The sequence below is a fragment of the Alternaria viburni genome (genome assembly GCF_023758015.1).
Source record: "Alternaria viburni strain BMP 2772 chromosome Unknown scaffold_5, whole genome shotgun sequence".
In the NCBI taxonomy this organism is placed as follows: Eukaryota; Fungi; Ascomycota; class Dothideomycetes; order Pleosporales; family Pleosporaceae; genus Alternaria; species Alternaria viburni.
Window position 1 is genome coordinate 662,058 of NW_026055774.1, and position 21,879 is coordinate 683,936.

The 21,879-nt window shown below is 52.7% G+C and overlaps 10 protein-coding genes across 10 annotated transcripts; 2 read left to right on the plus strand and 8 right to left on the minus strand.

Moving 5' to 3' along the window:
• Positions 1-273: 273 nt before the first annotated feature.
• Positions 274-1,143, minus strand: J4E79_003090 (uncharacterized protein; the record flags this gene model as incomplete). The annotated part of the gene is made up of 4 exons (XM_049351986.1): positions 274-429; positions 495-624; positions 729-929; positions 1,070-1,143. 4 exons carry the CDS (start codon positions 1,141-1,143, stop codon positions 274-276), a joined length of 561 nt encoding a protein of 186 aa, XP_049213457.1.
• A 606-nt stretch (positions 1,144-1,749) lies between these two features.
• On the minus strand, positions 1,750-2,170 carry J4E79_003091 (uncharacterized protein; the record flags this gene model as incomplete). The annotated part of the gene is made up of 2 exons (XM_049351987.1): positions 1,750-1,885; positions 1,938-2,170. 2 exons carry the CDS (start codon positions 2,168-2,170, stop codon positions 1,750-1,752), a joined length of 369 nt encoding a protein of 122 aa, XP_049213458.1.
• A 688-nt stretch (positions 2,171-2,858) lies between these two features.
• Positions 2,859-5,704, plus strand: J4E79_003092 (uncharacterized protein; the record flags this gene model as incomplete). The annotated part of the gene is made up of 5 exons (XM_049351988.1): positions 2,859-3,594; positions 3,653-4,278; positions 4,535-4,961; positions 5,020-5,284; positions 5,338-5,704. 5 exons carry the CDS (start codon positions 2,859-2,861, stop codon positions 5,702-5,704), a joined length of 2,421 nt encoding a protein of 806 aa, XP_049213459.1.
• Positions 5,705-6,454: 750 nt separating this feature from the next.
• J4E79_003093 (uncharacterized protein) lies at positions 6,455-8,728 on the plus strand (the record flags this gene model as incomplete). Its single annotated transcript, XM_049351989.1, has 1 exon — positions 6,455-8,728. One exon carries the CDS (start codon positions 6,455-6,457, stop codon positions 8,726-8,728), a length of 2,274 nt encoding a protein of 757 aa, XP_049213460.1.
• Positions 8,729-9,687: 959 nt separating this feature from the next.
• J4E79_003094 (uncharacterized protein) lies at positions 9,688-10,935 on the minus strand (the record flags this gene model as incomplete). Its single annotated transcript, XM_049351990.1, has 1 exon — positions 9,688-10,935. The coding sequence occupies one exon, from the start codon at positions 10,933-10,935 to the stop codon at positions 9,688-9,690; it is 1,248 nt and encodes a 415-aa protein (XP_049213461.1).
• A 564-nt stretch (positions 10,936-11,499) lies between these two features.
• On the minus strand, positions 11,500-12,329 carry J4E79_003095 (uncharacterized protein; the record flags this gene model as incomplete). Its single annotated transcript, XM_049351991.1, has 2 exons — positions 11,500-12,095; positions 12,173-12,329. 2 exons carry the CDS (start codon positions 12,327-12,329, stop codon positions 11,500-11,502), a joined length of 753 nt encoding a protein of 250 aa, XP_049213462.1.
• A 716-nt stretch (positions 12,330-13,045) lies between these two features.
• J4E79_003096 (uncharacterized protein) lies at positions 13,046-14,465 on the minus strand (the record flags this gene model as incomplete). The annotated part of the gene is made up of 4 exons (XM_049351992.1): positions 13,046-13,496; positions 13,546-13,796; positions 13,849-14,033; positions 14,087-14,465. The coding sequence occupies 4 exons, from the start codon at positions 14,463-14,465 to the stop codon at positions 13,046-13,048; spliced, it is 1,266 nt and encodes a 421-aa protein (XP_049213463.1).
• Positions 14,466-14,785: 320 nt separating this feature from the next.
• Positions 14,786-15,623, minus strand: J4E79_003097 (uncharacterized protein; the record flags this gene model as incomplete). The annotated part of the gene is made up of 4 exons (XM_049351993.1): positions 14,786-14,879; positions 14,927-15,125; positions 15,175-15,430; positions 15,492-15,623. 4 exons carry the CDS (start codon positions 15,621-15,623, stop codon positions 14,786-14,788), a joined length of 681 nt encoding a protein of 226 aa, XP_049213464.1.
• A 540-nt stretch (positions 15,624-16,163) lies between these two features.
• J4E79_003098 (uncharacterized protein) lies at positions 16,164-18,002 on the minus strand (the record flags this gene model as incomplete). The annotated part of the gene is made up of 7 exons (XM_049351994.1): positions 16,164-16,386; positions 16,440-16,801; positions 16,853-17,177; positions 17,229-17,345; positions 17,397-17,675; positions 17,726-17,867; positions 17,918-18,002. The coding sequence occupies 7 exons, from the start codon at positions 18,000-18,002 to the stop codon at positions 16,164-16,166; spliced, it is 1,533 nt and encodes a 510-aa protein (XP_049213465.1).
• Positions 18,003-19,848: 1,846 nt separating this feature from the next.
• J4E79_003099 (uncharacterized protein) lies at positions 19,849-20,637 on the minus strand (the record flags this gene model as incomplete). Its single annotated transcript, XM_049351995.1, has 1 exon — positions 19,849-20,637. One exon carries the CDS (start codon positions 20,635-20,637, stop codon positions 19,849-19,851), a length of 789 nt encoding a protein of 262 aa, XP_049213466.1.
• Positions 20,638-21,879: the final 1,242 nt, after the last annotated feature.

Genomic DNA, 21,879 nt, shown 5'->3' on the forward strand with positions numbered 1-21,879 from the left:
GCAAGTAGCACAATGATGAAATCATTGCAAAAGTCTGGTTGATTTGAATCATACTTGTGATGGTGACTGCTTGAGTTGATCTTCGTTGCCGTACAACAGTTTTAAGCTAAGGGCTACATATTTGCGGCTCTCCCATCCAAATTGCCGGCTCACATCTTACCCCTCTCACTTTATGTGTTTCGCAAGTCCTCCTCTTACATATCTCGACCTAATTCTTTCCTTCCACTCCAAATCAAACATCTTCGGATAACCTCATCCTCTTCCTCTTCCCATTTAACCCTCAAACAGCCCCCACTCCTTCACCTGAAAGCTCTCCAAAATCTGCTCCTTGACCGCCTTGCTATCCTTCATCAACTGCGTTTCTCCTCCTTGCTGCTCTGCTGGCGTGTACTCGCCTGGGTAGTGTGGGATGTTGACTGATACCATGACCTGCGATGTGTGTTAGCCAACAAAGGGATGGACCTTAGATAGTGGGGATGTGGTGATATTCTTACATCAGTGCCTTGCTCCTTGAGACGGAGAAGAAGGAGATGTATATACGTGAATTCGGGAGTCTTGCGGTTGGGGTGAGGGTTGGGTGTTGGTGGTGTTTGGATGAAGGATAGTGCTAGGACTGGCTTGTCTCTGTCATCGTGGTCAGTCTTGAACTCACAGAGATCTCTCCATTGTTAAGTCTCTCCTCATATATGAGTTCACCTCGTCTCTGCGCGCTATCAGATAGTACTTACGGCAAACTCTTCATCACAGCGCGTTCTTGCGAGATAATCGTACTTTGATCACCCGTTCCCTCGACGAGATCTCCAAAATGGTACTGCAGCGCTTCTTCGTCGCTGTTCTTCTCGACATACTCTAGTATCTCAACGACGATGCTGGAGTAGCCGTTGTTGTCGAGGTAGACTTCCTGGTGATCGGGGATTTGTCGGATTTGACTATCGAGTTATTTTGTCAGTATGCTACTTTCGGGGAGAGCCGTTCTTGCCAATTTAGGCATTTTGGACGCGGGTATTGATGGAAACGCGTGCGAAGGGAAGGCGCGGGATGTGGGGGCGCGCAGATTGAGAGAACTTACGAGGCGTCGGCGAAGTTTGAGGGCAGGTCGAGGGTTATTGCGCCGCCATAGAGGGGGGTGTTTGTAAATGCCATGTTGTACTGTGTCTCAAGCTCGATTTGTTGCACTCTCCGCTGGGGTTGAAATGTTCTTATGTTGTGACTTTGATGTTGGTGATGGCGAAAGCGTAGGTAGCCACCAGGCAACATCAGGCAGCATGGAAAATGGCAACCTACATCGAATTTTCTTGACACCGCAGTGACAGCGCAGTAGTTCAAACAGATTGCTGTGAATTATTCGCGTAGGCATAGTTCAATGTGCAGTCTGTCAATACTGGTTAAAGTCATTCTTTTTACAACATAGATTTAACACAGCGGCCAAATAATACCGTTGATTTTGCTGGCAAGACATGAAGTCACTGTGATAAGGTCATGAGATCTTGGAAACATATGTTTTCGATTTGAAATGTAGGGTATCGTCTGAACTTTTTTGTCCTTCTATATGTCCCAAATGCCAGTTTTGAACGCCGTGCAATGCATGTTCTTCTACGAGCCCGAGGGCGTCCTAACCGTAGCTATCGTGTTGCCACCGGAGTGATGTCTGATCCCCCGAAAGCATTTCAGTGGTCGTCCTGCACTCCTAATCCTGGCGTCCATCTGCCGTGGACTGCACATCGGATAGTCTTGGCCGTTGCCGTGACCTCAACCCGATGCTGCAACCTGATCAACTTCCATCGGGGCTGTCGCGGTGGTCGTGCGCGTTCCGTTGTTGGTCGTAAGGCCTATCGCTGCCTCTGCTTCTTTCTGCGAGTATGGTTCTTCGCGAAGTTGCTTGACTCTGCAGATTGATTAGAACCAATCATTATAATCGTAAACACTGCGATTCCTACCTGCGCTTATGAACCTTGCCCTTCTGATGTGCGACAAAGTTGGCGTCGCTCTCAAAAAACTTTGCGCATTCCTTGCAGTAGAATTCGCCCAGGCCGGGCAAATCTTCTATGGGCTTCGCATCCTTGAATTCCGCAAGATGCTTCTCGTCGCGCAGGTCGGCGTGGATCTGGTCGAGGTCGCGCGTGTGTCGACGTGTCTTCTTCTTGGAGTCCTGTCCGCGTATGGCTGGCATGGTGGGCAGTATCCGCGGCCGTCGGTTATCCGTGTGGAATCGTGATGGTCGGCTATAGAGAAAGTTGCAGTGTGGGGACACCTGCCGACGGGGGCCCGTGCCCGGTCTGCAGGTCAGAAAGACTTGTGGAGCTAGGTCGAATCAGGTGCTGGTAGATGCTACTGTCGCTCCAGACCCGAAATTTGCCATGTCTGCAGGCCTGCGCGCTGACTCGGCACACATTTGTTGAGTCGGAAAAGGACGCGCAGGCCGCCGGCAGCAGCGCGCGCGTGAATGTGCTATCGCAGAACGCCAATCACCTGCAAAAGGAACGAGCGCGGGGTTGGTGAACCGCTGCCGGGTATGACGTCTGGGTGAACACCTATAGCTTCCCGACACATGGCTGCGCGGCCTCCAAGACGTGAAATAGCAGCGGGCAGCCAGTCGCACACAGCGCAATTACTCTCTCCATAATTGCGTCTCCATTACATCGCCCTTGCACGTGAAGCGGGCCAACGGGACTGCGCTGCCGACCTGTTTCTGGTTCTGGCGCCGAGGTATTCCGCACGCAGCTGGGGCTAGACGAACCAATCACGCCCCTCGTGATCCTCATTAGTTATCGCCCAACTTGAGGCAGCTTCTGACGTTCTTTTCCTCCGCTTCCTCCATCACTCTTCTCTCCACACCACTCCCCTCCTCAAACTTCACCATGCAGAAGTTCTCGAGGCTCGGCCGCCTGGGCCAGAGCCTTGCTTCGCGCAGGCAATTGGCCACCGTCAGCGATGCTCCCCTCTCTCGCAAGGTCGAGATGACCAACTGGGAGAAGGGCCACTACATCAACTACCAGAAGATGAACGAGAACCTCGAGATTGTTCGTGCCCGCTTGAACCGCCCGCTCACCTTCGCCGAGAAGATTCTCTACTCCCACTTGGACGACCCCCACGGTCAAGAGATTGAGCGCGGCTCCAGCTACCTCAAGCTCCGCCCCGACCGTGTAGCTTGCCAGGATGCCACCGCCCAGATGGCCATTCTTCAGTTCATGTCAGCTGGTCTGCCCTCCGTTGCCACGCCCACTACCGTGCACTGCGACCATCTTATCGAGGCCCAGGTCGGTGGTGAGAAGGATTTGGAGCGCGCCAACGAGATCAACAAGGAGGTCTACAACTTCTTGTCCACCTCTTGCGCAAAGTACAACATTGGTTTCTGGAAGCCCGGCTCTGGTATCATTCACCAGATCGTGCTTGAGAACTACGCTTTCCCTGGTGCTCTCCTCATTGGTACCGACTCGCACACTCCCAACGCCGGTGGTCTCGGTATGGCCGCCATTGGTGTCGGTGGTGCCGACGCTGTCGATGTCATGGCTGGTCTCCCCTGGGAACTGAAGGCCCCCAAGGTCATTGGTGTTAAGCTTACTGGCAAGCTCTCCGGCTGGACTGCTCCCAAGGGTATGTATTCGCGATACTGGTTTTCGAAGCGGGGCAACGACGCTAACGAAGTCTACAGACATTATTCTCAAGGTCGCTGGTATCCTCACCGTCAAGGGTGGAACTGGTGCTATCGTCGAATACCACGGTCCCGGTACCGAAAGCTTGAGCTGCACGGGCATGGCTACTATCTGCAACATGGGTGCTGAGATTGGTGCCACCACCTCGCTCTTCCCCTTCAACGACCGCATGTACGACTACCTTGCCGCCACCAAGCGCCGCGACATCGGTGACTTCTCCCGCGAGTACGCCGCCCAGCTCCGCGAGGATGAGGGTGCCGAATACGACGAGCTCATCGAGATCAACCTTGACGAGCTCGAGCCCCACATCAACGGTCCCTTCACCCCCGATCTAGCTACACCCATCAGCAAGTTCAAGGAGGCTGTCAAGGCCAACAAGTGGCCTGAGGACCTCAAGGTCGGTCTTATCGGTTCTTGCACCAACTCCTCGTACGAGGACATGAGCCGTGCTGCCTCCATCGCTGAGGATGCCATGTCCCACGGCGTCAAGGCCAAGTCTCTTTTCACTGTCACCCCTGGTTCCGAGCAGATTCGCGCCACCATCGAGCGCGACGGTCAGCTCAAGACCTTCGAGGAATTCGGCGGTATGGTATTGGCTAACGCCTGCGGTCCGTGCATTGGACAGGTATGTTGTATTCCAGTCATGGTAGTCTGGAGGTATACGATACGTTTTGTCTTGTCTCTTGATGAAATAAACGCTCTCGTATGCTTCAAGGCTACCTTTCCCCTCCCTATTTCAACGTAGCCTGGAGGTATCCGATGCGTTTTGTCTTGTCTCTTGACAAAATAAACGTGGTCGTATGCTCCAGGGCTGTCGAATTTTGCTTTATTTCAAGGTAGCCTGGAGGCATTCGATACATTTTGTCTTGTCTCTTGACAAGTTAAACGCCCTCGTATGCTTCAAGGCTACCTATCATCCTCTACTTCTCAGAGCCCGAATGCTGACGACCCAACGGTGGGACAGGAAAGATGTAAAGAAGGGCGAGGCCAACTCGATCATCTCGTCGTACAACCGTAACTTCACTGGCCGTAACGACGCAAACCCCGCCACCCACTCTTTCGTTACCTCCCCCGACCTCGTCGTTGCTATGACTATTGCTGGAACCTTGAATTTCAATCCTTTGGTCGATGAGCTTGAAGGAGCGGATGGCAAGAAGTTCAAGCTCAAGGCGCCTACCGGCAACGGTCTTCCCACCAGAGGTTACGACCCTGGCCAGGACACCTACCAAGCGCCACCTGAAGATCGCTCATCCGTCTCGGTCGCCGTCTCGCCTACTTCGGACCGTCTGCAGTTGCTTGAGCCTTTCTGTAAGCAATACCCTCCTACGAGATGCATTACACATACTGACTTTTCTTTCCTCACCAGCCGCCTGGGACGGCAAGGACGCGAAGAACCTCCCCATTCTCATCAAGTGCCAGGGTAAAACTACCACAGACCACATCTCCATGGCCGGCCCTTGGTTGAAGTACCGTGGACACTTGGACAACATCTCCAACAACATGTTGATTGGTGCCATCAACGCTGAGAACGGCGAGGCCAACAAGGTCAAGAACCTTCTCGACGGATCTTACGGTGCCGTCCCCGATGTCGCCCGCAACTACAAGAAGAACGGCGTCCCATGGGTTGTCATGTAAGTGCCTTTCCTATACACACTTATCCGCCTTTTACTAACTTCGATCGCAGTGGTGACTACAACTACGGCGAGGGCTCTTCCCGTGAGCACGCTGCGCTCGAGCCCAGGCACTTGGGTGGCGCTGCTATCATTACTCGCTCTTTCGCCCGTATCCACGAGACCAACTTGAAGAAGCAGGGTATGCTTCCTCTTACCTTCTCCGACCCTGCCGACTACGACAAGATTGGACCAAATGACAAAGTGGACCTCGCATCAACTCAGCTCGCCCCCGGCAAGCCCTTGACCATGACCGTCCACCCCGCTGATGGCTCACCCGACTTCGAGGTTCAGCTCTCACACACCTTCAACGAGGGCCAGATCGAGTGGTTCAAGAACGGCAGCGCTCTTAACACCATGGCCAAGAACGCTAAGCAGTAGATGCACAGAAGAGAAAACGAACGAAAACAATCACCACCGGGGATGTAAATACGGAGGACGGAATACCCCGCAACTGCTTCACGATTGGGGATGAAAGTCAAATCAGGGGTGGAGCAGAAATACGATGAGAGAGCTGGGCGTCCGCAGATGGGCGCAGCAGTAACGGCTCCTGGGTCGATCTTTCGGGTTCAAAGTAGTTGGGTTTGCTTGTATTTGTGATGATTAGCATGCAATGTATGACTGATTTTTTCTTGTTACAAGCTGTATCTGCTGTGATATGAGTGACGATCTGAAACGTGGCTGGCGAATACGTGTGGTTCTTTTGGTTGCGTACGCAAAGACACGAGGTATAGTGAAGTATACATTGCGATTTTCGCCCGTGTGCTGTAATCGGCAACTGCTGCGAATACCTCCAGGGTACGTCTTATCGTTTTGTACAACTAACAAAACTTGCATGTATTCGCCCCGGCTACTCCTAGAACTCGAGTACACAAGCTATGACATTCACACGGTGCGATTGAGGATGACGCGCACAGGCTGAGGCACGGTGCACGATACCGCCGCAAACGTGCGAGTGGATCCTGGACCCGTTCCCGCTAGTCGCCGGGACAACGGCCGACAACAAACACGCTCGGCAGTTCTTCCAACGTCTGGACATCCTTGCGCGAACAACATTCTTGGAACCAATCGCGCACACAACAGCTTGAATATCCTTACATATTACAAGATTGCATATCACCTCACCTCATCATGGCGCGTCTACGCAAACCAAGCCCGAACGAACCCAGTATCTTTATGCCACCGTCCGAGACGAGAGCAAGCCGATCCAGTCCCCGAAAAGCCACACTGCGATACGCATCATCGCAAGAAGATGACAGCTCGATACTTGTGCCAAAGAGGTCGAGGCGCACCGCGCAAGACATTAGCATATCGCAAGACGAAGAGCAGTCCTTCCGCATACCTTCGATAGCAGCGCCAAAGGATACGATCAGCCCCCGCAAGCAACGCGTACTGCGACCGGTCGAGAGCAACAGCCGACTCCTTCGAAAATTGAGTGACGAAAGTCTGGCAAGCCCAGAGAAGAAGCAAAGAGAGAGGAGGGTGCGCAGTGGAACAACAGATACGGATGTGGGAAATAGGAATGGGCTTATGTATGCCAAAAGCCTGGCTAGAAGCGTGGTGAACAAGCGGAACAAGAAAGGAAAGATCAATGTCGTAGGGGAAGTCGAGGCACAAGAGGCCGCTCAACGGTCACGAAGTAGGGGACACGAGAGCACGGAGGAGGCAGTCGCGCAAGACGACGAGGATGCCGAGGCCGAAACAAGTCTGTGGTGTGGCGATGAGGAAGCAGAGACACAAGAAGAGGTCGCTGAACCGGTCATAGAGATCAGCGAGGATGATGAAGAGGACGAGCCTGTCGTAACGTCGCGAACAAACCAGCGACAACCGCGCGCACGGCGCATCGTATCCGACAGCGAGGAGGACGAGAGTGAGCTAAGCGCACCACAGCCTACCAAGCAGCCTCAGCAACCAATCTTCAAGGTTCCCGAACTCAAACCGCCAACTGATCTGACTTCCATGCGACCGCCACATCGAAAGGGTCATAGTACGATATCGAATTGGGCGCAGGAGGTCGTCGACCTCACCGATTCGCCGGAGGCCCCGGAATCGTTTGTGCTTCCTGAGCGCACCCACGCTCGATCGAGCTCTTTCGCAGCATCCTCTCGCCCTACCAGCTCGGCGTCGAACGGCCCGCTCGCGATACTTACCTATTCACCCACACCTACCAAGCAACGCTCGCCCCGCAAAGCTCCGCCCATCTCGCGACCAGCCACTCCTCCCCTGGCACCTCCTAGTCCCACCAAGCTCGTCTCGCCCTCGAAAAAGAAGCCCGTAATCCCCAAGGCGGCCGATCTAGACGGAAGACCAAGCCTTGACGCGTTCTGGAATCCTGCAGCTGTCAACGACTGGACCGACCGCCACTCGCCAGCTAAGCAGCTCGTGTCGCCCAAGAAGCAGAAATGGAGGGACGACATAGTCAAGATGATGGAAGGTGTTGCTCTAGAAGACAGCAGTGACGAGGGTTATGAAAGCCCCATCGAGAGCCCCAAGAAGAAGAAGAAGAAGCCCACAAGTCGGAAACCAGCTAAGGAGAAGACACCAGAGACTGAGCCGGTCCCGAATGTCAAGCAGATCCGTGAGCAACGCAAAGCCTTCGCCGAACGCAAGCATGCCATAGCCGAAGCCTTCCTCGTCGAGCTCGACACCACAATCTCATCAGGTCGCATCCACGAGCTCTCGAAACCCACAGGTGGTATCAAGCTCGTCTGGTCTAAGACCCTCAAAACAACGGCCGGTCGTGCGAATTGGCGTAGAGAGCAAATACGCATCCGAACCGGTCCTCTGCCCACCGACACGCGCATTGAGATCCGACACCACTGTTCCATCGAACTCGCCGAGAAGGTGATCGATGATGAGGAGAGACTCTACAACGTACTCGCGCACGAGTTCTGCCATTTGACCACATTCATGATCAGCGAAGTGCGGAACAACCCCCACGGAGCGGAGTTCAAGTCCTGGGGTCGCAAAGCTACCGTCGCGTTCGCCAGCAAAGGCGTTGAAGTCACCACGAAACACTCCTACCAGATCGAATACAAGTACGTTTGGGAGTGCGTCTCCTGCGGCTACGAGTTCAAGCGTCACTCCAAGTCCGTCGACCCTGCGCGCCACTCGTGTGGAAAGTGCAAGGGCAAGCTCGCGCAGACCAAGCCCACCCCTAGGGGCGTTGGCGCCGGTGCTGCTGTGGGCAAGGACGGCAAGAGAGAGAAGAGCGAATACCAGATCTTTGTCAAAGCCAACTTTGCGCGTGTCAAGAAGGAACTTGAGGCAGCGGGCAAGGATGCGCAGATGGGCAAGGTGATGGAGGCTGTGGCTAAGCAGTATAGAGAGAGGAAGGGTGCGGGTAGTAGTAAGGGGAAGGAGATTATTGATCTGGAAGCTGCTCTGGATGACATGAAGATCTAGATTTGACAGTACATGAATGAAGTGTATGAATAATGCCCTATAAAAAAACTAGTTGATCTTCTGTGTCTGCGTCAAAAGTATAAAATCACGTGTACAGACATTGCGTGAGGTTGTATACACAAAGAAGCAAGGCCGTAAAATTTTTAGCGAAGGCAAAAAGAAAAGCATGAAAGCAAAAATAAATGTACAACCTCAGCATCTTGCTGTTATCGGACTTGACTCTCGCAGGTTCTGCGGCAACTGGGCCTCCCTACTTGTCAAGTGGCTGTTCTGAGACTCGAACTCAGGTTAATGGCCTTCAATTCGCTCATAGCGAGGAGGATGGTTACGCTATGGCGACCATAACAGACGACAGGATGATGGAGAATCGTAGAATTAACTACAATATATAGTTGATTGAAATCATCACAAAGTCTTCAGTGAGCTGTTACCGCAGCGGAAAAGATGAGAGAGCGGATGCGAGGCGTTATCAATTCGTCTGCATGGTGTGAAACAGTGAAAGAGGAGGCGGCAGTGCGAACAGACTAGTAATGGGCCTTGTATGGCCATCGGAACTGGAAATCGGACTCACCGTGGTCTCAATACGCTGCAGTGAAAGCAAAGCACTCTCGCATAGTCAGGCTCCACTGAATTTGTCACCAGCACTAGCTGAAGACTACAGTAAGAAGCTGAGGTTTATTAATGTTAATCATAGGTGAGGTGATTTGAGTTATACATTGGTTTGTATTAGGTTATTAGTGTCCAGTGGAGGTGAGCTTTATGTATCCAGTGGTCTAGCAGTAGAACGTAGATACTTCGAACGAGGACTGACATCTTCCAGCTCACTACATCATCTCCCGCTCCGACAAAATAAAAAGGAACTAGAAGGTTCTCACTACACTGTGTCCACACGATCAGACAGCACTTATCATATCCCAGCTATCCTGCTATCATCATCATACTAGCGTCGCCTCTGCGTCTTAGGGGTCGTCATTACCCACATCCTTATCCCCATCCTCAACTTTGTCCGCAGCCTCGTTCTTATACTCATCTGTAAATGGGTCCTGGTTCCGACCCTGGTCCTGGTTATGGGCATTCGCCGCGTTCTGGCCGTAGAAGCTCCATACCACATTATCCCAGTGGTCTGCAGTAATCGTCTTACCAGCAAACATCTTGAGCATGTATGAGAACTCGTCGTCGGAAAGATTACCCTGAGAGGGCACATAGGAGGACCCATCAACTGCAGGGGTGTGCGAATCTGCAGATGGCGCATCGGATGTCTGTGGGCGAACTCGCTGCAGTGTGTTTTGATACTCCAGGTGTTTGACGGACTCTTTGAGACGGATGTAGAGTTGGTTCATGGCGTCGATCATGTCGCGGGTGTCGTTCTGTTGGTCTTCTAGCGCTTTGATACGGGTTTCCATGTCTGTATTCGCTGTAGTTCCGGTGATAAGAGGACCAGCAGCTGCGTCATGATCTGTTGAAGTGGGATGAGAGGGGTTCAGGTCATGTCCCTTCTGCTTTCCCGTCTTTCCCATAGCTGATATAGGCTGGAAGGCGACGACCTCACCGTCTGTGTTCTTGATTTGGATAGCACGTACAGAGCGGGCGGGCTTTGAAGTAGCTGTCATGCGGTTCGATTGACCTGCCTGGTTCTGAGCTGCGTAACGGAACAGATCTCTAGAGGAAGAGGTTGATGGGGAAGAGCGAGTGGGCAGAGACATCCTTGAACCCTCATCCACCGCGCGATCAGCTTGTTGTCCGGTCCGCAGACCGGGGAACTCGTCCATTGCTCGGTCGGTGTCACGCTGAGAGCCTTCATTTTGGGGTACGCCAAGGCCTGGCGGATATACGGTGCTTGGTCGGAGTTGATTAATTGTGTTTCCATGTACACCAATTGTCAACCTGCCGTTGAAGTCCCCGTCAGATGGCTGTCTGCCAATCGCACTGTTGAGTTCCATCCTGCCAAACGGAGACAAGCCGTCATTGATGGAAGGGCTGCGATCTGGCGCAGGTCCTGCAGCGTCACTGTTGTGCCCACCGCGGTTGTTGGTGCGCTCAGTTCTGTTCGAGCCTCTGCCTCTTCCCTGTCTATCCTTTCCAGACTCATTGCGACGGCCACGCGACTGTGTATCGCGAGGACCTGTAGGCGCATTTGCTGGTGGGGCGGGGGCATCTGGTTCATTCTTGCTATTCGCGCCGCCTGGAGCCCACTTTGAGCTGTTCATAGTTCTTGTGTTGTGATTCCGCGTGGAGTCGTGCTTGTGTGTCAAAGAGGGTGACTGATCCGAATTGGGATGCGGGATGAGAGCCCGAGCTGGTGCTTAATGTAGGAAAGAGCAATCGCGTCAAGGAGAGCAAGCAGATTTGCCCAAGCAAGCAGTGCGAAAGGAATGGAAAATGAAGCACGAGACTGGAATTGTAGCTCACAATGCGTAGAAACAGTCAGCAGGCTCGCGCTTTGAGTTAGCGCAGGGAAACGATACGTCAGCTCAGCTCGCGTTTGCTGTGTCGTGTGCGCATTCTCAGTTCGCCATCTGGATTTTGTAGAACTAACGGGTCGAGGTTGGACGGACACATACAAGGACCTTAGATCGACTCTCGGATCCTATGAGTAAGCAAGTCTGATCTATCCACTTCGTTCTCATGTGCGTTGTATTCTTGCATGCGAATGCAATCCAAATGTATTCATCTATCGTTCCCTCGTATTATGTTCATGTACCAGTCACCTCTTTTTGTCCTTTTCTCAACATCTTCCTGCTATACTCATCTTCTATTCCTAAACTCTTTCCCTACAAAGCGATAGCAAAACCCACGGCTACAACCGCGGTGCTAATCGCCGTCCACAATGTCCTGCCACCAATCATGGCGCCACTCGCGTCACCCGAAGCAGGGCCGCTCGAGCCCTCGCCATCTCCCGTTGGGCTCGGCCTCGGGGGTGGGAAGCTTGTGTTGGACGGCACGTCGGTAAGGTTCTGTACGGTAATCCAGGTCGCCGCCAGAGCAGTGGTCAGGTTCGCGTCAGCCGCAAACTGGCTGACATTGAAGCCGACCCTGTTGTCCGCCAAGTCCGCGTACATGGAGGGTATGCTGAAGTTGCGCGGTTGTTGCATGAGGATGAATGTGTAGCTGTGGGGGCTGTCACCCACTGGAGGTGAGGGCTGGAGGTATGGGACGGGGTTGTCCGACGGAATGTCGAGGGCTGAGCCAGTTGTGTTCGCGGAGATGGGAACAGAGCGTGTGACGTTGGTAGCGATCCAGTGGACTAATTGGACGCGTGAGTTGTTACGGGGCACGTCGAGGTCGACCATGAGGAGGACGCATTGGCCGGGGCCTCGCTCGTCGGAAAACCATACTGGCGACGAGACGGTTGGGGGTGCCGCGGTTTCTGGTGGTGATGAGTGTTAGTTGGTGTCTAGCAGTACTCGGCTCGACTGCGCCGCGACGACAGCGGATGGAACGTACCGGGACGAGGGATGCGCTCTCCGCCGGGCGACACGGTATTGTTGCCGTACGTCACGGTCAAGTTCTGAGTGACGTCGATGGGAAAGCCGGGCGCTGATCCCGCTGTCGCAACACGTGCGAGTAGCGCAGTCGCGCTGAGAATGGTCTTGGTGAACATGGTTGGTGTCTTGGCTGGTGTTGCAGTCGGCGTTGTTGTGGAGCGGGTTGTACTGTTGTGATGCGGTTGTTGCTTGATGGTCGAAAAGCAACGGGCGCAAGCAGCTTCTTTAATATTCTGGCGTGAACTTACGTCGGCTGCAGGAGCTTAGGACTTGATGCGCAGCTAAAGGCCTATTTCCGTGTAGCCGGCGTGACAGCAGAGGTTCATGACGTTTACCAAGACTCGGTCCCTTGCTCGGGGTATCGCACGGCCAGCGGACGGCATCCCGGCACAGCTCAAGAAAAGGCTGGGGCTGGCCGCCTGAGGGGCCTTGTTCATGCCGCAGCCAGAATTATTCCAAGCATCGCGCTGGTCGCCTCGGCCTCAGGAACATCGTAAATCGAATTTACCGTGTTGTCCGCGAGTGTATGTAAGCACGCGTCGTTATTTGGTTGCGGTTGCGACGCATGCTCGCCTAGTTGGGGCCAAAGAGACGGGAGCCGGCTGAACGTCCAGCTATTCAGGCCGCCCTCATCGCACGATGCCTGCAATTAAGCCACGCATGAATCAAGTATGCCTGAGATTTGTCTATGCTCTATGGTTTCGAGGCCTTGCATCCTCACATGGACTTATCGGCGGCAGCCCTATCACCTCTCGCTCGGGATGCAGACGTTGTGTCCGCACAAGCGCAATGGTAACAGAAGCCGCGCCTCATCACCAATCCTCCAGGGCTATTATAAGGTGATCATGTGGTCTCGCGCAGGGCCGACACCAATCCATTTGACCTTGACTCCGACAAACTTCTCAATGTACTCAATGTAACTCCTCGCTTGGTTGGGCAGGTCGTAGTAGCTTGTCACGCCAGTCGTCGGCTTCTTCCAACCTGGCAGTGTATCGTATTGTACTTCGACTTGAGCAAGGATCTCGGGGTTCGCAGGGAAGCCTTCAAGCACCTCGCCCTTGTACGAGTAGGATGTCGCAACCTTGAGCTCGTCAAAGTCATCCAGGACGTCGAGCTTGGTGAGGTTGATGGCGGTGTAGTCGTTGCACGCGTGTGAGTGCTTGACAACGACCAGGTCGAGCCAGCCGCAGCGGCGCTTGCGACCGGTTGTAACGCCGACTTCATGGCCTACTGACTGAAGCTTCTCGCCCACCTCGTTGAGCTGCTCGGTAGGGAAGGGTCCGCTACTACTTGTTAGCCTCTGAGTTTATCTTTCGGTGCGATGCAACTCACGATCCGACACGGGTAGTGTATGCCTTGACCACGCCAATGACCTCCTTCAGTGACCGCCATCCCAAGTTGAGACCTGTGATGACACCTCCAAGACCAGTGTTTGACGATGTGACGAAGGGGTATGTGCCGTAGTCGATGTCCAGCATCAGCGCGTTCGCACCCTCGACGAGGATTTTGGCGTTCTTCTCCTTTGCCGATGCGAGGAGCGGGATCTGGTCGACGACGTAGGGAGCAAGCTTCTCGCGCAGAGTCTTTGACATTGTCAGTCTTTGTACCGTATAATCCAACCCCATTGTGACTCACCTTGTACTTCGTAATCTCCTCTTCCACATCGTACTTGAGTAGATCACCGTATCGCTTCTGGAACGAGTTGGCTAACCTCCTGAGCTTCGTCTCGAAGATCTGCTCGTCGAAGAGGTCGCACATGCGGAGGCCGCTCCTGGTCATCTTGGTGCTGTAGGTTGGGCCGATACCCTTCTTGGTCGTGCCTGCATCCCGCCATCAGCACTTCAGTCCCGCAGCAGGCGCGTGTGCTCCTCACCAATCATGCCACCACCCAATTCCACCTCCTCCAGGCCATCCACCATCTGGTGCACATCAAACACGACATGGGCGCGGTCCGAGATGAATATTCTTCCGTCCGTCTTCAATCCGTGTTTCTCCAGCGCTTCCAGCTCCTTGAAGAAACTGGGTACGTGAACAACGCAGCCACTTCCGATGACATTGATGCAGCCGGGATTCACGAGACCGCTCGGGAGGATATGGAAGTCGTACGTGACGCCGTTCGCGACAATCGTGTGTCCGGCGTTGTTACCGCCCTGGGCGCGGGCGCAGATTTGCGACTCATGGGCTAGGATATCGGCCAATTTTCCTTTTCCTTCATCTCCCCACTGTGCTCCGAGCACCACAGTAGTCGACATCGTGAGGGCGAGAGACAAGAAGGAAAGGGTGGACGGGGCGGCAGGTGGGTTTTCAATTCCGCGTTGACTCGATCTAACAAATTCGTGCCCCACCCATCACCCCGCGATGCCGCAATTTTCCGCACGAGCCATCAGTGACGCATGTGAATGAGCCGCAATCCATGTGTCTGGGCTGATCTGCAATCATCGCAATCACAACCTCTACATTGCTGTACAGCTACGTCGTTATCGTGGTAAACGCATCAAGATATGAAGAAATCTCATTTCTAATGTCTACAAACACTCCCAGTGGAAGTTTAGTCACATCCATACCTATCCTCCTAACCGCGCCAAACACCCGGACCCGGCGGCTGATATGTCTCTGGTGCCGATGTGTACTTGTTCAGGTCGACCAAAATTCCCGGGTCATTACTTCTGCGGCCCGCGTTAGTATGTCTTTAACACTCATCAGTTTTACTTACTTGTAGGCACCTGGAAACGCAACTAGCGGGCTCGGCAGCCCAATTCCTCCCCCTGTTATCTTGATCTGCGAGCAAGCCAGGTAGAACTGCGCTTTGTTCGCTTGCATAGCCATATGCAGTGCGATGTGCTCAACGCGGAGCAGGTAATCGCCTGATGGCGTGGCAGCAGGGATTGTTGTGTTGGGTGTGAGATACTCGTCTGCCAAACGTCATCAGTAAACGCGAATTGAAGAGAAGGAATAGCTCACTCTGTCCTGGCCAGCTCATCTGTTTCTGCGCGTTTACGGTCGGCATCGTGGTACTAATCTTGAACCACACTGCACCACTCCCATCCCAGCTCTTCACATCCTTGCCATCAGGAACTCTCGCAAGGTAGTACTGCGTTGGTCCCGGGTGATTGACTTGTTGCGTGGATATGTAGTGGATAGTGGATCCGGCCGGTACGCTTGCGACGTTTGGCGCGGTTTTGGAGGTGTAGCAGCGAATGTCCGCGACAGTGGGGTTCTGGCCAAAGTAAGTATCATAGACACATCATGGGCCAGTGGTAATTTGAAGAGTAGCTTACCTCGATGCCTTGCTTAGTGTTCGCATTCTTGGTCTCGCGGGTCGAGGCCCAGTCTTTATCTTCTGGCTTGCCGTCTACGACAAGACGTGGGAAGGTGTCTGTTGGTATGGGACTCATATCACTGGAAATCATTTGTTGCTAACTCACAATGTGCCTTGACCACCGTAGCGGCTACCAGGAGTGCAATCAGTATCTGCATGATGAGTGATCAGATCTTTGCGCCTGAAGAGCAGTCAGCTCTCGCTTGACATCTTATGTATGCTTCATGACCCCAGTTCCAAATCGGACATGTGAGCTGAGTTGGGAACTATCGATAGATTAGCTTGGCGGTTTGGCATACACCGAAGTAGTCTACTGCAGACCATACACCCATCACAATATACCATCATCGACAAAAGAACCAATAGGCATCAATATGTTTATGAATCATGTGCAACGGTCCAGCATCTGCCGAAACAAAGCAGGCCAATGCCCAGACCGCATGTTGCCAATAGCTCACCAGATCAGTAGCATAGTTTACCATCACAACAAGCATATGAAGAATTTGGAGGCCCATGCATTACTGGGCAAGTTGAAAGGGAAAAGTTGAATTCCCAAATGCCCTACGCTAACATCGAGCAAAGTAAAAACGAACGAAGTGTTGAGGTCGTATCGAATCGTAAACACACACGTCTAGTGCATGTAGCGGAACTCAGGGTGTCTATATCCGAGATCCTTGATCTGAGCAGCGGTCTTGCCGACCAAGCGGTGGTCTCGCCTGCCCATGTCACGCTGCTTGTTCTCCCACTTGCAGTAGCAGATACCGAATATGGCGAGAATACAGACGCAACACTGACCAACCAAGTTGATGGTGTGGCCAATTGGGTATCGTGGCGCATCAGCACTTGTGTAGGTCCTGTAATGTATTAGCCTAGGATTTGATTCAGTTCTTCGCATGATCTGACGTACCAAGTCGCGAGAATACCTCCAGCGGTACCCAGTGTGACAACGTAAGCAGTCGAGACGGAGCGGATAGCAGGGCCGGCCGCATTGTTCGCCGCCCACGCAAGGAAGCCAGGACCTCCGGGAAATGCACCAATGGTGATCAAGAAGATACCGCCGTATCGGACGTTAGGGTCGGTCGCCCATCGCATGATCGAGAAGCCCGCAATAGCCGGGAGCGTAAAGACAGCGAGGTAGACACCACGGCGGTTCGTCTTGTCTGATGCGAAAGCTATTGCGATAGCAATCAAGCAAGCACATACATAGGGAGGTACTGAGTAGAGTTGTGCCTTGGTGGCCGTCCATCCGAGATCCCTGAGGATAGTGGGCTAGTAATGTATGTTAGTAAACCATAGGTGATGGAGAGAATATCGGCTTACCATGAAGAGGGAAATACCCTGTACAGTGATGTTGATGAAGAAGAAACCAAAGGCACAGAAGTAGTTTGTGATGTTCATCACGGCCCGCTTGACGTGGTGTACTTCAGTCTTTTCGTTCTCATCGGCTCCTCCCTTCAGCACAAGTCTCTGTGTGGCAATCATTCGTTCGCGCTCGTTCAAGAACCAGCATTCTTCTGGGCTACGAGGCATAAGGAATGGAGCAGCAAGGCCGACAATGACGGTAAAAAGTCCCTCAAAGAAGAAGATGTTACGCCAGGTATGGAGAATCATAGTCGAAGCTCCCCATGGTGGAATACGAGCGAGACTATAGTGTAATTAGTCTTTCATGTAATCTCAAGAATGTGACAAGACCTACGCAGTAGCGAGCAGTCCACCAAAAGCTCCAGCCATTGAGGCCGCGGATACGTAGATGCCGATGCGGAACAAAAGTTCGTTGCGCTTGTAAAAACATGTGATGAAGAATGCCAATCCCCTACAGACTGATGGTTAGTATGCACTACAAACAACGATAGAAGGTACTTACGGCATCACACCACCTTCAAACACACCTAAGAAGGCCCTTGCAACCAACAGCCCTGCGAAGCTGCTCACAAAGGCGCTGCATAGTGAGACAAAACCAAAGCCACAGACGAGAAGTGGCAAGTAGTATTTCGGGCCAAGTCTCTTGAGAAGGATGTTGCTCGGTACTTCGACGAACATGTAGACAATGTAGAAGATCGAGGTAACCCAGTTGAAACGGACACCTGTGTTGAGACCTAATTCCTCTCCCATACCCTGGATACGCGCGTTTCCAACATTGACACTTTCAAAATGGTCAGCGAACAGTTTTGCGCAGAGTGAAATGATACGTACCGATCGAGGAAACAGAGCAGGTAAAGGAAGGTCGTGAGCGGCACAATCACGCGGTCCAGTTTACGTCGAACCTTCTTCTCTTCCTCAGCTGTCCAGGTAAACTCGCCGTCTGTAGATCGGTCGCTTCCATTGGCCTCCTCAACTAGCAAATCCGTTAGCACATGTTCGCAACAAGATTAGTAAACAACGTACAAAGCACATTGTCTCCCTTCTCCAGCTCAGCAGGGGTTGGGTGGTTTGGGTGTGTCCCCGTCGATACCATCCCGATTTGTGCCATCTTGTCCAAGTAGGATGCCGAATTCGAGATCTAAAGGATGCGAAGCGAAATCTCTTCGTTGTGTCGTGGCCCCACAAGTTCCGAAAGTCTGGGGAAAGGAATCTGGGGAAGAGCACAGCCCATATAAGAACGTACGATGCGTCCCGGTATCCGAACAAGCTTACTCGTCGCACGTCTGTGTCTTGGGTCGCAAGTCGAAAGCCAGGAAGAGGGAATCGGCAGTTACTTCGCAGCCTTCAGAGGATGGCAATACGGCACCATGTTTAGCTTGATGTCCGCTCCACCGCGCGCTCTTGTCCCGTTCCAGCTGGCGGCTTGATTGAACAGGGAGCGAAGTCGGTGCGGAAATTTTACCGAGTCGACACAGAACCCTACATAACGCCGCATAATTATCAACGGCCTCCTCCTTGGTTGGCGTGTTGCGGGGCCGTTCTCTTGGCTGACATGGGTTGACTCGTGGAGCCCGCGAGGGTGACGGGCGGATGCTTTCATTGTGGTCATTTTGAAACGCCACGCTTGGCGAAGCGGGACGAGAACTTTCGTGTTGCTAGCAGCTCGCGATGCGCTTCGGCAGTTCTGTTCATCTTCTCAGTGCTTCTTGATGGTGTTAGCAAACTGTAGTTATGGAGTTCTTCTCCTCGTAGATTGAACTGGGGTAGGGCGGATGATTGCGGTCAGATTACGGGCGTAATGTGTGACAGAAGATTTATCCACCGTGGACGAGTTTTGCTGCCGCACCAACAATGTGGGTGATTGACTGCTGCATATCAGCGCGGCAGGATTGCATACGGTCTACAGTATTCCAGACAACTGGGTATCCTTGCCGCCGAGGTCTAAAGTGATGCAACTGGCAGCCTTCACAGATCATGATGTAGCTTTGCTGCTCATGCAAACAATAACATCCCCGCAATTTAGCCGGAATCCTTCGTCGTCCGGTGGATTTTCTTGGTTTCTTTGTGACTTTCCGAGCAACAAAATGCAAGAAATCCACCGACGCGTACTCGCAAGTAGAGCCCCTAAGCTTCTCAGCGAGTAGAGTGTGTGATAGGGTCCATCAAAGTGGGCGGGTCTCGTAGCTGGACTGTTCCGCTCGGCCTAGCCGTATAGTGGCTGCAGGTTCATGGCTCGCACAAACGCAGAATGCAAAAGCTTTGGGAAGTCGAAAGACGCGACTCGGTGGCCGAAGATGGCTGTCAGTGCTGCGAAGTAGGACGGGCGCCAGCGTCGGGGAACAGGACGCTCTTGCCAAGCTGTCGCGCCACGTGGCTGAGATACTGAGCTTCACAACATTGCGAGTTCCATAAATACATACTGACCTACAGAAGATCAAATAATTTCAATTCGACAAGGATTCGCAATTGCAGTATTCAAAGCGCCGATCATCTCCAGAGCCTCGTCCTCAGAGCTTCAACTTCTCGAGGCGCCGTGTCAACGACCCACGACTCCACAAATCATCGCGTCAAGGGCCACTTCCCCTCACAAATACATGAACCTCCACAGTCGCACACGGGAACGGATGTCCTTTCTCGGCAACGCTACCTTTGGCGTCTCGCCTCCGTCTCCGCCAACTCCTTCATCACCTCTCTAATCTCATTAGGTCTTACCGGCGCGTCATCCAGATCCACCTTCGAAGCTGATGATACTATAGATGCGTGGGCTTTGGCGGCTTGGGTGGCTGCCCCGGCTTTCTTTTCGGTAGCTGATCGAACACGGCAGTCGTCTTAAGGGCGCGTTTGTTCCCGCGATCATCCTCGGTTTCGGCTATTCGATCATGTGACCACTCTTGGACATCGCCTCCAGCAACTTAGACTCCAAAAAGATCAGCTTCGTGGTGATCGAATACAGGTCAAGAGTTTTGCGCACCGTTATCAGAGAGAGCTGATTGCAACTCTTCTCGAAGCTCCAAGATTGCGATTTCCAATGCCATATTCTGGTCGTCCATTTGTCGGACGAACTCAGCTTGCTCTACCGCCAAGATGTCAAGCTGAGTATCTACTTCTTCAGCATGGCGCTGACCATCTGACAGTAGCTCTTCCAGAGTTGCTTTAACCTCATCTTCAACCAAATCCAGGCTATCTGCAAGCTCATCTCTCTCTTCTTCAAGCGCGTCCATCCGTTCCCTCAACTCATGCACTGTGTCTGTTTCAGCAGCGTGAGATCTAGTTAATCGCGCGAACGCTTCATCGCGATTAGCTTCTTCTTGCTCTAGACATTCTCCGCAGTTTTCGTCCCTGTCTTTCTCGAGCTTTCTCCAAACAGATCGGTGATTGGCAGCTTCTGCGGTTTTGGCAGTGGCACAAGACCATGTCGTTAGATCTAGATGCCCGCAGGCGAATGTTGTCTCGAGATCGACGTGAACACAGATGTCTGCTGTTGCTACCTTTAAGTCCTGTTCACGCTCAGCCTTCCGTTGCTGAAGCATCTTAGCAGACACGGTCCCAGCATCTCGAGCCTTCTGTTTCTCTTCGTTACGTTCGCGACGGAGGCGATTTATGAGTTCCGTTACACAGGGTCTGCATTCGTACTGCCTTGTCCTAGTATGGTCTGCAGTCTTCTTACAACTCCTCTCCCCACAGGGGAGGTTGATCTTGCTCTCGTGGCCACAGTCGTACGTAATTACGAGAATGGTACACATAACGGACAATATGATTTTGAGGTAGCGGTATCCGGCGATCTCACTCTGCGATTAAGATATGGGTGATAGACACGACTCTCGTATAGGTTTTGAGCATCTACGCTACAACCTTGGAATGATCAACGACGTGTCACTCAGAGAGTCTTCAACAGCTTCAACCTTGCCATGTGAGCCAAATCGTCACATTGGGCAAAACGGGTCACATTGGTAAATGCTTCACAAAGACAACTAATTACAAAACCATTACATTCGGCACACGATTTCTGTTTTCCCCAGAAAGCGCCGTCCACTACCTGCATCCTGTCATCGCCAAACACCCATTCTACTTGTCTGCTCTCAATTATCACGCTAGCCCAGGATGTGCACAACATATCGCGTTTACTTCTACTGCGGACACCTAAAGTCCACGACCACTCACGAGCACTCTGGCATCGAGTGCACAATCAACGAGGCGAAGAGCATCACAATCGACGAAAAGTGCAAGCGCTGCGTCCAACGGACATCTCGAAAGAACGTCCGACTCGGCGATATCATGAACGGTGCGGAAGTACCATCGATAGTAAAAGGTGAGGAGAGCGGTGCCCATAGTGGCGACAGTGAGCGATGATAGGAGGTTCAGAAGACCAGGAGTTCTCAATATTTAACTTCACTATCATCGAACCGTCATGAACAACCTAGAGAGCAAGATGACACATATGTCGGGGTCTGGATTGGAATCAGACTAGATACGCATACGATGAGGTAGCCCTCTATGCGGTGATCTACGCTCACAGGTTTATTATGGAAGTCGTAGCATCGCTGAAATACGACGTACTCAAATCTCGCGTTGCGTCCGATGCATGCAAACGCGATGACCTGGTGAAGCGCTTTTACGTTCATGGGAGTAGCCTATTGTCCAGATTGTAGTCACATAAGCCCAGCGTGCAGTTCTCCATGGTCTCTTCAGCTCATTTCAAGCATCACAGCACCCTATATGGCAGACATCACTGTACCTGTCAGTCAAATTTACGCCACCTACCGCTCCCTTGGAAGATATCTGGAGAATCCCAATACCAGGCTGTGGGAAGAATGTCTAGACCCATCGCCTTATAGATTGCACGCGGCATTACTCGTGCCCGGCGAAGGCTCCATAGACAGCACCCCTCTTCTGGTGCTAGCCTTGTCGACGATGGACATAGAGCTCCCGAAAAAAGATCCTTATCGTCATGAGTGCTGCGACCGACATCTCGACTTGTGACTATC